This window comes from Semicossyphus pulcher, unplaced genomic scaffold, assembly GCF_022749685.1.
Source record: "Semicossyphus pulcher isolate SPU_LCO1_2020_fin unplaced genomic scaffold, fSemPul1.0.p SCAF_13, whole genome shotgun sequence".
Classification (NCBI taxonomy): domain Eukaryota; kingdom Metazoa; phylum Chordata; class Actinopteri; order Labriformes; family Labridae; genus Semicossyphus; species Semicossyphus pulcher.
In genome coordinates, this window is record NW_027211637.1 from 13,605,619 (window position 1) to 13,619,519 (window position 13,901).

Below are 13,901 nucleotides of genomic sequence, written 5' to 3' on the forward strand. Positions count from 1 at the left end.
ACACTTCCTCTTTACTGTCCGATTTTATGAAGTATATTCATGAAAGATATTCATCGAGCTTTACTGATATACATCTACAACAGAGACTGATGAAATCAATGATGCCTGAAGTGCTTTTGTTCTTATAAGATGTGAGAGTAAGCATTCTGCTTTAGAGCTCCTGTGGAGTTTTTCGTTGGTTATGAAACAGACTGAAATTAATTCTGATTGCTCTCTATGACCTACGAAAAGCAAACCAGACCATCAGCAACAAGATTGATTATTTCTATAAAGTTATGCTTAATGCCTGTGACTGCTGGCGGGGGGTAGGTGTCAGATAAAGCTCTTAACTGCACGCTGCGTTTGTTTATATTTTCAAGGGTAAAAAAGTGAGTGATACAAATGACTTTTAAAGAAAGCAGGATGAGATTTTTTTGTTAGAAACACCACTTAAGCACGTACAGGACAAAATCAGCATAGAGATAAGAGGTGAGGCTTTGTCCACAGGGGGCGCCACAATCGAAACAAGCGGAAAGTTCCTCACAGGAGCTTTAAATTTTGGTTTTATATTTATTTTTATTTGCTCCATAGTTTGATACGGCTGGGCTGAGAGAATAAGTCTACATCTGTCATTAAGGCAACAAAAATACATCTGTACAACGTATTAAATCTAATGTAACACACAAGTGTTATAATAAATATATCATGCTCTAATGATGGAGCAGTGATATTGTTATATTTGCACATTTACACAGTCTGCATTCAGCAGCTGCAGCTGAGTGGATTTTTTTCTGGATTATGTGTAATTGCTTCATATCTTTCTAAAACCATAGTTAGCTCTGAGTTTGTAAAATATGGCGATCAGCTGACGGGAGACTTGCCCGTGTTTAGGATTGGTCATTTGCTCCAAACAACACCCCTTTTATGTGAACACGCTCATAGAGACCCTGGGTTGACTTATTGAGTTGATAACCAGCGTCGTGTCTGCTTTGTTAGGTAAGTGAAGCCAGATCAGGAAAAAATACCCTGGGTATGTTGAACTCGCTTCTTAGTATAGGCCCCTCGCGTGACCTCTTCTGACATCAAAGGAGGAAATAAGCAAAATGGCATTATGTTTATTAAAAGCAGGTTGATCTGTTCAGACATCGTAAGCAGCGTAGTTACGTACACTGACCGATCTCATGCCAAACAGCAGCTGACGGTGAGATACCATCACTATTTTGTCATAAGCCGTGTTAGAAAAGTCAGTCATCACTGCCACTTATACTGTATTACAATGCTCATCATGAGGGACAGAGGAGAAAGGCATGTTTTTTTCTGAGCCCAAAATGCCCAAATATGATCTAAAAAGTAACAAAAGTGAAAAATCTCACCATAGCCTACAGTAAGGTCAGTTATTCATAAATTATAGAATGAGTGAGCCAAAATACAATGCGGATACACAGAGGAGAAAATAAATAAAACTGTTCTTGAATAATAACAACATGGATCATAATCATAAGACTTAAGGCTCATTTGGGACCTGAGGATTTCATACATACAGTGTGCAACAATGTGGCTCAGCGTGCCTTTGTTACACACATAACATGAACGAGGGAGAAAGGTAAGACATCAATTAATCAACACAAGCCTGCTGTTTACAATGGAAGCCATACTGGGGTTGTACACGCTGCAGTTTCTCACAAATGATACAACAGGTGGAACTGAACCTTGTTGGCTCAATACCTTTGGTTACAGTCAGTTTCATGGCAAGTCTGAGGTTTGGATGTAACGTAAAAGCATGAATAAAATCCAGGCAAAGTTACAAAGGTCCCATATTCTGGTTGGTCATAAAGCAATGAGGCTTAGCTCCCTGGTGAAGGGATTAGTAACAGTTGGTTTTTCTTCTTAGACAGAGCAGGGAGTTTTCCAAGGACAGTCCAAACAGAGGACGGGAACCACTTCACTCATTTCTAGTCCTTAACCAAGCTTAAATATCACTCACATAAATATGAGCTATGTAAGGGCTTTAGGTCTCCTCCATCTCCATTTTTGATAAACTCATCCAAGAGAAGTCCAGAGGTACATACATATCCATTAAACAGAGCCATCACACCCCCACAGAGAAAACATATACACATCCTATTGTGCATCACACACCACTGGGCCTCCAAGGTTAAAACCATACGAGAATATCCGTCTGTTAGAAGGAAGCAAAGAGCAAAACATCTTCAAAGAGAACTGAGTCCAGTCACGCGTCCTTTCAGTTCCATAAAAGCAACGTCTGAAAGAGGCAGTTTTCTTTCAATAACTCCTTTAGAAAGGTGGAGAGAAAGAACCTTCCTCGCAGAGAGATCTTTGTAGAAAGGAGAGTAAAGACACGGCAGGGTAGGGAAGGGAGCAGGTGGAAAAGTGGCAGTCAGCCTCTTGTTGTCTTTTACCTGCTGTTTTTTCCTCTTAATAAGCAGCTGTAGAGCCCGGTTTCTGCAGATGTTTGTCATAATAAAGTCCTGGCTGTGAGGATTAATGCTACGAGGTTAAGAAAGGGACATGCTGAAGACTCCGGGGCTGCTCCCATGGCTATGGAGCCTGAAACACACAAACAAAACAAAATGCAGTAAATGCTGTAAATATGTGTATGAGCTCTGACATGCAGGTCTCACATATCTTATCATAGTTAAAAACACAGCAAACCTTTATAACATGCATGCAGCAAAAAGAACTACGGTGTGGTGTAAATACACAACTTTAACCATAGATGGCACTGGTGTGCTGCGCTCAGTTTGGGGCAGAGTTAGAAGACATGTGGGGTGGGCACAGCCACAGACATTGTAGATTAAAAAGGAAAAGAACACTTTCAAACAACCCAAGCTGCTGGCAAAAGTCTTTGCATGTCTGAGCCCGTTTTGTTGTTTGATGATATATATTTCTCAGTCTGTGGATAAGAGACTGTATTTCTTACAGCTAAGACAACTGTTAACACAACATTCAGAGTTAGCTGCAAAGAGAAAAGACTTATTTGAAGATCATTTTGAACTAACATTTAATAGGAAAAAGCACAAACATAGATACCAAGGGATTCAAATTCTCTACAGGCAGCAGCCTCAAAGGAGCCCATGATGCAATATAGCTACATAACAAGCTGTGTTTAGATTACTAGAGAGCAGTTTAACTCATACATTGCTCTTTGATTAAAAGCAACTATGTCACAGTCCTTATCTGTCCCTTGGGAATTTTCTTAGATAGTGAAATCAATTAAGGGAGAAGTAGACAAGAAACTACATCAACTTCACTCATGTAACTCTGCAGCGGCGTCTCAAAAACGGACATCGTTTTTAGGTTTTATATCTCAGAATTGTCCCACCTGCTATCTTGGGGATGGTGATCTGGCGGCTGCTGCTGCCTTCCCCTCCCTCGCTAAAGGGTTTAATCTGGATTACGTAGTCCTGGTTGACTGGCAGCGACAACTCCAAGGAGGTGGTGTTTGTCTCCACCACGCTGGGACGGCTGTGTTTGTCCTGGCTGTACATCACCTGCAGGCAGCAGAGAGGGAAAGATGATAGCAGTGTGAGGCATGGCACGGAGTCCTTGAAAATACACAAGTGCATCATCACATGAGGGGTTTCAGAGTGTTCTTCTTGAAAGATGTACAGAGTATCTGTTTCTTTTTCTGCCAGGCAGCTCCGTAAGATGTGATGTGCTTCCTGTGATACTAACAAGGATTAATCTGACTGTGGATCCGTGCTGGACGACCACAGGAGAGGGTGCATCACAGATAAGGGGGATGTAGAGCATCAATACTGAGGTTTCTGTTGCAGCTTGCTTTGCCCATTCTACTTACAGTATGATTCCCTCTTGAGCAGCAATCAGAAAAGTTATTGATTTATGTGTGTGGCTGAAATTATGTGGCTAAGGGTTGTCAAGGGATTGTTGTTTTAAGAAAAAAGGCTATTTAGGACTTTGAAATTGGTGTAATTTACAGCTACAACTTCAGTTTAATATAATTATTGAATTACTATGAGGAATCTATTAACTTGTCAGAACTGTAGCCAATCCAGTTTAAGTGAAGACGTGTAAAACTTTTTTTTGTACCTTGTATCCTGTGACTTCTGACTCGTTCTCCAGAGCATGAACTTGGTCCCACCTCAGGATGACCTTGGAGTTGGAAGTGTTCCACATGATTTTGTCCGGCGCTTGACTGGGGGCTGGAGGAGAACGAGGAGGGGAGGAGAAGGACAGGAAGAGGCGGGAGAAAAACAACAAGCGAACCAGTCAATAAACAGTAAAGTCCAGAACCAACTCAGCATGAAGGAGATTTCTCATTATCAGTTTATCATCCCACCGCTAGTAGCGAGCAGTGACTCGAGGAATATGTGTGTGTGTGTGTGTGGGGGGGAGTGAGAACAGCAGTATGTTTGTAAGGGGGAGGGTTGGGGGGAGTGACACGCCGGTGTGTAACAGATGTACTATAACTGTGATGTTAATTAATATCAGCTTAGATGAACATAATATGCTGCGCATCTGTCACAGATACACGTGAAGTTTTTAATCTCTGGTGGCTCGATGAATCATTGTTTTAATGAGTTGGCTCTAGTTTTGTTTGGGTCTGGTGCGCTGCAAGCACGTATCAATCACCGGCACATAAGAAAAAAAGAGGAAGAAAAAATGTAGTTCACTAATGTTTAGAAGGAATGTCTGAGCAGGAGACAGCTCTTAATTGTTTAGTTAAGTCTGCACGTCACATTGCACAGTGTGACCATACATTAAACAGCAATTTGCATCAAAGATATGCCATGTCTATCAAGTGAAAGAAAGACTATAAAACGACTGTTTCACACTATTCATGTTGGTAAGCAGCAAAAAAACAAAGTGATGTGCCCACAAACAGGAGGAGGAAGACAACTTACAACCAATGTAAACAGTGACGTGGACAATTAAGGTTTTAAAATATGTTAAATGACAAACAGAACAAACGTGCTAAAAGCAATAAAATGGCTTAAACATATGTTAAGGCTTCAAATATAGACAGTGTTTTTTATGGCTTCCTTTTGACAGTCGGTGCTGAGATTGACAGCAATGTACAAAGAAAGATATGGTTATATGTAACAAGGGTCCCCTGGTCGGGAGTTGAACTGTGCTGTTCCGCCTTCAGGATTAGAGCTCCGGGGGGCCTCATAAATATTACAGTTCATCAACATGAAACCTTCACACGGTACTTGTTTATTCCCTGGTTTCCCTCAAATTGGTGAGGGAAATATATTCCAAAGGGACCATGCACCTTCAGCCAGAGGGGTAGAAACTATAAAGAAAAAGACGCATACAGTCCCCACAGTATGTTGAGAGCCCTTACGTGGTTTCTTGGTTGTGACATTGACTATGATGCTCTGTGGACCCACTCCAGCACTGTTGTAAGCCCGCAGGGACAGGTAATAGGTGCTGCTGCCCTCCAGATCCCTGATGAGTACTGAAGTTTTATTCCCCACTGTCCTGATCACACTGGCGGTGTCCTGCTTCTGCCTCTCACCCCAGTACTGCAACTAAAAACACAGCACATACACAGGGTATACTTCTTTAGCTTTCCTTTTTTTAACTTAATAATTCAATTTATATCTGAATAACTGTGGGCATACATGCTGAAAGAATGTATCTATACTTAACTTTACTTCATGAATGAATAATTATATGGACAAAATATGAAAAAGGTCATCTCATTGGTAAAACAAATATATTGCCATAAGCTGTTGGCACAGTTCACTAAATTTGTATTATTCCTATTGTGGGGGTTGTGCTGCTTTGACCTCATAGCCCAGGATGCGTCTGCGGTTGTTGCTCCAGGCGAGTGGCTTCCAGGTGACCTCTACCTCGGACGCCGATACACTCTTCGCCCTCAGCCTCCCTGGAGCTCTGCTGGGCTCTGAAAGGTACAGAGGATATTCAGGAAGCGAAGGAAGACACAGATCCACTACACCCACGTCTACAGTATGACTTATTGAATGTGCTGCAGCTCCATCCAATCCATCCATATCGCTGAGTGAGGAGGAGTGACTGCTCCGACATTAAGTGGTAAGAAAAAAAAATGTTTTTTTAACACGAATTTATATCAGCTAAAGTGTGTAACTTAACTTTACTTGGTTTTAAATCAACCACAGTCCCCAGTAGTGCTATCTGTGGCTGATTCTCGCTGTCCAAAGACGTGTTAATTACTCAGCCAGAAACAAAAGATTTTTCTGTACATGTACATGTTTACAAGACAGTAAAGAATTAGATAAGCCTGTTTAAGGAATATGTTTTTTTTTACAATAAACAAACCTTAGGGTATAAAAAAAGTAATTACCTTTCAGTTTTTCAGGCCAGCTTATCCTGATAAACAGGCAATACTTTTTTTGTTTGTGCAAGCGCCAAACCAAAACCTGCTAAAGCTGCCACTGCCTGCAAGTGGCTTCAGGGTATTAGTCTATCAACTGAACTAAACGTCACAGCCCCTGAAAACTTCCAAAAGAGTGTTCTCTATAACATAAATATTCATGACTAAAAGCGCATAAATAGAGGTTTAAATTTAAAAAAACCCCTTATCACTAAATTGCAGTTTACCCCACATGAACCTATCTGGTCTCTTTCTTAAGAGTGTGTGGGCGTGATTTGATCAGGTTAGATGGGCAGTGCCATCTCAGCTCAAATCAATCCAACACGTTGACAAACTGATTGAATAAAACATCTTTTTCATAACCTTTCAAGTTGTTTGGAAACAAGATTTTAGACTACATCAACACTCAAAGAACATTTTCCAGTATTCACTTTAGTGAAATTTATTTGACATTGACAAGTAATCGTAGTAGTTTTAGAGCCAATCTTTGAACATGCATGGCTTTCCAGCAATGGTTTTTTAAATCTGTTAAAACTGGTATCATAATAAAAGCTAATAAAGTAACAAAGTAATAAGATCTGTTGTTGCAGTAGGTAATCACTTTGTTAGTGTTGTACATTGCATCTACTTGTGATAGTACGCACCTTCCTCTGCCGAGTAGATTGTGGTCACTGGACTAAAAGGGCCTTCTCCCTTGTTGTTGTAAACCCCGACTTTGACTTGGTAAGGGGAGAAGGGAGGGATACTCTCATTCTTGAAGACATATCTAGAGGCGTCCGGAGAGGTGACAGCAGCCTGCATCCAACCCTGAGCCCCAAGTGGGCGGAAAGCCACCACATAGCCGAAGCCTGGACCGCTCTGCAGCTCCTCAGGAACAGGCTAAAGAGGTATGAGATGACTCAGAGGGATGACTCTAGATGACTGGTCCTAAAGATATTAATACTTAAAGAAATGCACGCAGGGATTAGGGCACTTAGAGAAATACTGCTGAGGTTGGTACTGTACTTGGAAACCTGGCATGAACTCTGTCTGGTTAAGTGCTTTTATATTGAGGAGAAATAAAAAAGAAGTACCCCACAGAGTAGTAGAGTTTCTCTTTATACATTATGTTTCAGTTTCACATTAAGAGAAATTACTGACTAAAATGAAGCCATAAATCCTGGACGAACTATATTAGCACCAAGTGTCCAAGTTAATATTTTCAACACTGTTGGACTAGATATCAGTATCAGTACATAACATTTCATTTATGTATAGTAAAGTCTGTTTCTTTTTCAATCATGTATTGAAAATCTATCACATGAATATACGCTGAGCAAAAATATAAACGCAACACTTTTGTTTTTGCTCCCATTTTTCATGAGCTGAACTCAAAGATCTAAGACTTTTTCTATGTACACAAAAGGCCTATTTCTCTCAAATATTGTTCACAAGTTTGTCTAAATCTGTGTTAGTGAGCACTTCTCCTTCGCCGAGATAATCCATCCACCTCACAGGTGTGGCATATCAAGATGCTGATTAGACAGTATGATTATTGCACAGGTGTGCCATAGTCTGGCCACAATAAAAGGTCACTCTAAAGTCAGAAAACCAGTCAGTATCTGGTGTGACCACCATTTTCCTCACGCAGTGCAACACATCTCCTTCACATAGAGTTGATCAGGTTTTTGATTGTGGTCTGTGGAATGTTTGTCCACTCCTCTTCAATGGCTGTGCGAAGTTGCTGAATATTGGCAGGAACTGGAACACGCTGTCGTATACGCCGATCCAGAGCATCCCAAACATGCTCAATGAGTGACAGGTCCTGTGAGTATGCTGGCCGTGCAAGAAGTGGGATGTTTTCAGCTTCCAGGAATTGTGTACAGATCTTTGCAACATGGGGCCCTGCATTATCATGCTGCAACATGAGGTCATGGTCGTGGATGAATGGCACAACAATGGGCCTCAGGATCTTGTCACGGTATCTCTGTGCATTCAAAATGCCATCAATAAAATGCACCTGTGTTAGTTGTCCATACCATACGCCTGCCCATACCATAACCCCACCGCCACCATGGGCCACTCGATTCACAACGTTGACATCAGCAAACCGCTCACCCACACAACGCCATACACGCTGTCTGCCATCTGCCCTCTACAGTGAAAACCGGGATTCATCCGTGAAGAGAACACCTCTCCAAAGTGCCAGATGCCATCGAATGTGAGCATTTGCCCACTCAAGACGGTAACGACGACAAACTGCAGTCAGGTCGAGACCCCGATGAGGACGGCGAGCATGCAGATGAGCTTCCCTGAGACGGTTTATGACAGTTTGTGCAGAAATTCTCTGGTTATGCAAACCGATTGTTGCAGCAGCTGTCTGGGTGGCTGGTCTCAGACGATCTTGGAGGTGAAGATGCTGGATGTGGAAGTCCTGGGCTGGTGTGGTGACACGTGGTCTGCAGTTGTGAGGCCGGTTGGATGTACTGCCAAATTCTCTGAAACGCCTTTGGAGACGGCTTATGGCAGAGAAAAGAACATTCAATTCACGGGCAACAGCTCTGGTGGTCATTCCTGCAGTCAGCATGCCAATTGCACGCTCCCTCAAAACTTGCGACATCTGTGGCATTGTGCTGTGTGATAAAACTGCACATTTTAGAGTGACCTTTTATTGTGGCCAGCCTAAGGCACACCTGTGCAATAATCATGCTGTCTAATCAGCATCTTGATATGCCACACCTGTGAGGTGGATGGATTATCTCGGCGAAGGAGAAGTGCTCACTAACACAGATTTAGACACATTTGTGAACAATATTTGAGAGAAATAGGCCTTTTGTGTACGTAGAAAAAGTCTTAGATCTTTGAGTTCAGCTCATGAAAAATGAGCAAAGCGTTGTGTTTATATTTTTGTCCAGTGTATATCCTCTAACTGAAACACACAAACACTAAGTGAATCTAAGTAATTACAAGTTTACCTCCCAAGTGATGACCAGCTCTGAACGTCCACCACCTCCGCCGTTCACTCGGGCAGGAGTCACCCTGGGAACTAAGAGATCAACCACAGTGTTAGAGGTACCACTTAGTATACTGAGGTCAAGTCAAATCAATCTTATCTATTAGTGCCAAATCACAACAGTTAGCTTAGGTCACTTTTCATAAGTAGCTGGTCTAGATTGCTTTATATTTATATTGAGCATAGAAATAGGTAATTATATTAAGTAATGATTAACGTATTTGTAATCTGAAATTAAAATATGGAGGACTCTGTTGCTCTCCAGGACATGGAAACAATTGTGGGGATTGACAACATCAACACTTGTTCAGTCCATGTCACATGTGATGTGAATCCATTTGCGGGTCCAATCGCTCCTTTATTGCTGTGAACCATAGACTGCATAAATAGCTGTGAACCCACTTCTTCGTGTTCCAACCATTTCATTGCTTTTAAGCTAAGGTTAGCTAAAAGTAGCATCCACCGGTAATAGTCCAATGTTGTTTCGCATAGTTTATGTATTTTATCATCTGTGATAATAAACACATCAGGAACACGTTACAAGCACATGGAGATAAATAAAAAGACAACTGAACATTTAAAACAGCGAGGAAAATAGCACTAAATAGGGTTGTAGCAGCTTGGACCCGGAAACAATTTAATGCGGAGGTGTGACGTCACCACTTAACAACCGGATAACATGGTCCAACTTAGGATAAAAAAAAGGATCGATGCACCAAAACCAGATACATTTTCTATTTTATTCCATGCATTTTTAGCTGTCAAAGCCTGGCACCTACATTACCCACAATGCAACTAAACCTTTAGCCTTATGTGTCTATGTTTATGCATATGAATGTTTTTGTTCTTCTATGCAAGTTTACTAATCTGTGCATGTTTACGTATACGTGTGTATACATAGATGTATGTACCTGCACGTACTGTATGTGTTATGAATTACATAAAAATAAAAATGAAATACATGAAAACATATTATTATTATTACGCAAGGCTACTTATTTAAACATTTAGGAACCTTACATAATTTATCTGTTACATAAAGTATTGCACTGCCTGAAATAGGGATTGTTTTTCCCTCTCAAACAACAGGTTAAACTGTCTAACTATAGCTGCCGGGCATCAATTTATTGGTTGAATTTAGTTTATTCATGTGTTGTCTGCTAAAAGGAAGTAGAGAATTCTCTGAAATTCACTCCTCCAATAAAGTTATTTAAAAGGATCTAATTGCAGTCCTGAAGTAGGATCACTTTCTGTATTATGTGCATAATTAGCAAACAATTTGTTTCACTGTTTACAGCAGAGGAAATCTAAAGAGCTTCTGATACATACGCATTTCTTTGGTGCGGGCCTTTTTCGAGGGTTTGCTGGGCTCTCCTGTTCCAATGCTGTTGGTTGCCAGAACTCTGAACTCATACTCCACCCAGGGACTCAAGTCAATGACAGTGGCTGACAGCTGCTTCCCCCCGAGCATCTCAGGAACTGAGAGACATCACAGAAAGAAACCTTTCATCAAAGCCCAGCGAGATCTGCCACTGAATGTTAGCCACGCTGGTGATGTGTTATTTACTGTCATTTCATGTGTGCTGTTTGAAAAGGATACCAGTCATGCACCGCTCAGTCATTTTTACCTACACCGCTAACTTCACATTAACACAACCTACACACCAACTGTTGGATGAAACCAGCCTACCAGTGGTAACAGCTTGCCACCCGAGAGAGAAGGGCGTCCTGGCCTGGATGGTGAAGCTAAGGATGGGGCTGTGGTTGTCCATCCCGGGTCCCCAAGAGGCAGAGGCAGTGGTCTCTGTCACATCTGTCACCTGGCAGTCCACAGGGGGGCCTGGGGGACCTGGAGAATAATTAGTCACAGTTAACTCACACAGGGATTAATGTTTATACTGAAAATAGTAAAGAAGTGTTAGCATAGTAAAGGAGCTACAGAGTGGATGGGCCACACTTGAGCTGATGAAACAGACTGACTAAAAAAGATAATTTGGACAGATGTGAGTTCAAGTCTTATTTAAAGTGCAATTTGTTGTACTCTGGTTCAGGGAAAAAAAGTTAATAGCATGCCCTTCAGTGGTGGTTTCTAATGTCGAGGTTAGAATCGTAGGCTTTATCAGAAGGATAAAAGAGGAATCAGAAAGAAGAACAAAAAAGAATATACTACATGGAGATCATTATATGTGGCAAAAAACACAATAATGTTTTTTTAGTTATGAAATAGATAGTTTAGCCCAGGGGTCTCAAACTCAATCAGAGAGGGGGCTGAAATTAAAAACTGGGTCTTAGACGAGGGCCAAACGGGGTCAACATTTTTAGAACAGACTTAAATAAACCACGTTTTTATCAGAGACAAATTATGAAATATGAACTTAACTGCTCCAAAGGCACCTTATATAATTCAGAAAAAAACAAGGGTTCGAAAAGAAGAAATGAGATCAAATTTTTAAAAAAAAGACACATCAGCATTATTAATTTGTTTATGTTTCCCTCTCTACCAGCAGTTTTTCACTGATCATTTCCCAAAAAGTTTTGACACAGACATCAAAAACAGCCAGAAATGGCTGCAGGTTCATTCATGTTTGGGGTTAGGTTCTGAGCTGTGGACACTCTCAGGACGGAGTGAAGGTGTGCATCAGTTGCTTACACAGGTATGTGCTTCCAAACATGCAGAGCATTCCAGCAGCTTGTAGGCGGCGCTTGGGGTATCGCTTCGGAGTTCTATAAGTTCTATTTGGATGTTTACAGATGCTCTTTCCACGTCAACTACAAACGGATTACTGAGCAGTTCAAATTAAAATTTTTGAGCTCCAAAGTCGGCAAATCACTGTGCACCGCTCAGGTCGTCAGCAAAATGCACAGTTGGGAACACAGCGGTGGAGATCTGGTTTGTCATTCTCTGGCAATATGAAAAGTGACCCAACTTTCTTTGCTGCATCTGAGTCTCCCACAGGGAGGTCCGTCCCTCGGGGTTTAGCGGAGTGTACGCTGTTGTAGCTCATTCTGGGATTTGTAGTATTAGCAGTGTGCGTGCTGTGTACTGGCGGGCCAGTTATGATAAACATGTGAGATTATCTTGCAAACAGTATGTAATCTATAATAATCAACCATCAGTAAGCATTCATTTAAAGGGGATAGAAACCACAAATGTTGGGAGCCACTGCCCAGCAGGGGTTTATGTTGGTTAAAGGTGGTACCTTACCATACATCTATGTCTGGGTCCTACAAACTATGCCTCCATCATGGGTTATTTTAAGGATATTGCATTTATTGTTAGGCTGTCATCACATTGTGTAATTATTTTAATCAGTTAGTGACATTGAGTGTTAAAGGCAAGGTTTGTTTGTTTTGCTATTGAATAGAAGACCTTTGCCATTCAGTCTGCTTTAGTACCTTTGTGTACATTGTTAAATGCAGAAGGAATTTCTGACTGTCTGTAACTGCACATAACAGATAGAAGATAATTGTGCTTTTTGCTCATGTCAGCTTCAGCGTAGCTACTGTGGAAATGTGTTGGTTAGTACAGAACAAGAAATCTGTCTTGAATGTTTGATTTTTCTAACATGCACTGTGCGGTACATCCTTACCTCTGACTACCACATCAGTAGCAATAGACACACTGTCCACCTTGGTCTGAACTGCACACGTATATTTCCCAGCATGCCTTAGTTGAATGTTCCGGATCATGATGTCACCGGCAGAGCGCTGTTAGTGCAGAAGCAAGGACAAAAACAACAAAAAGGTAAACATAAGACAAAAAACAGTAATTTGGCTGAATTTTAAGTTGGATAATGAACAACAAAGACTGTAGAACAAGTGCAATGCCACAGTGATTAAGTTTGGCATTCAGTGTATTACGTACAACACAAGCCCAGGGACGCACCTAATGACTGAGTGAAACTTTTCATGATCACTTATGTTGCTGGTTCTTTGTGAGGAAGTAAAAAAAGCTTCTTTCAGCTCTATCCCTTTTATTCACTCTGATTCCATGTACTCTGCAGACAGCCATTCAATGCCAAATCCATTATTAGCTTTGAACTTTAAAGTTAGAGCTAATGTTAAGTTAATGTCTTATCTATGAAGGGAAGGGACTGGGAAACAGGATGAGACTCGATAATTACTTTGATGTATAATCAGGGTCATTTTATAGAGATAAAAATTCAGTTGCTGCAAGTCATTCAGTCTTTGAAACTCCCTGCCATCATTAAAATAATATAACTGGGGAAGGAATGCGTCACAGATCTCTCACTCTCAACCTCGAAGCTTGCTTATTAAATCAAGCGACTCTGCAAGAAGTCCTTAAAAATACAGTCATCATGTTGTGAGGCTTTTAGATGCAGAATAAAATGTAACTGACTTTCTCTGCCCATCACCCCATGCCTCTCTATACAAGGCTGTGCTATAAGGCTTGGAGGGGGTGTTATGCTGTTTCACATTTTAAGACATACACACATTTTTACAATGTTGGATGCCCATGCTAAATGTGGGTGTTTGTTTAGTTTCAAATCTTTAGGTAAAAATATATTGGAGTAATCCCCTGCTGAAAAACTCTCAGTCTGCAGGCTGCTGTGAACGCTTGCTTTC

The 13,901-nt window shown here is 41.1% G+C and overlaps 1 protein-coding gene across 1 annotated transcript in view; it reads right to left on the reverse strand.

The window, feature by feature from the left end:
• Positions 1-1,079: 1,079 nt before the first annotated feature.
• cntn3a.1 (contactin 3a, tandem duplicate 1) overlaps positions 1,080-13,901 on the reverse strand; it is a 74,356-nt gene continuing 61,534 nt past the window's right edge. Inside the window, exons 13-22 of the mRNA XM_069659726.1 lie at positions 12,905-13,022; positions 11,005-11,163; positions 10,644-10,793; positions 9,277-9,347; positions 6,967-7,201; positions 5,757-5,872; positions 5,309-5,495; positions 4,051-4,163; positions 3,323-3,491; positions 1,080-2,547 (exon numbers count right to left, since the gene is read on the reverse strand). Of these exons, the coding sequence (XP_069515827.1) occupies positions 2,456-2,547; positions 3,323-3,491; positions 4,051-4,163; positions 5,309-5,495; positions 5,757-5,872; positions 6,967-7,201; positions 9,277-9,347; positions 10,644-10,793; positions 11,005-11,163; positions 12,905-13,022 (1,410 nt within the window). The 3' untranslated portion in view covers positions 1,080-2,455. The remainder of the gene's footprint in view (positions 2,548-3,322; positions 3,492-4,050; positions 4,164-5,308; positions 5,496-5,756; positions 5,873-6,966; positions 7,202-9,276; positions 9,348-10,643; positions 10,794-11,004; positions 11,164-12,904; positions 13,023-13,901) is intronic.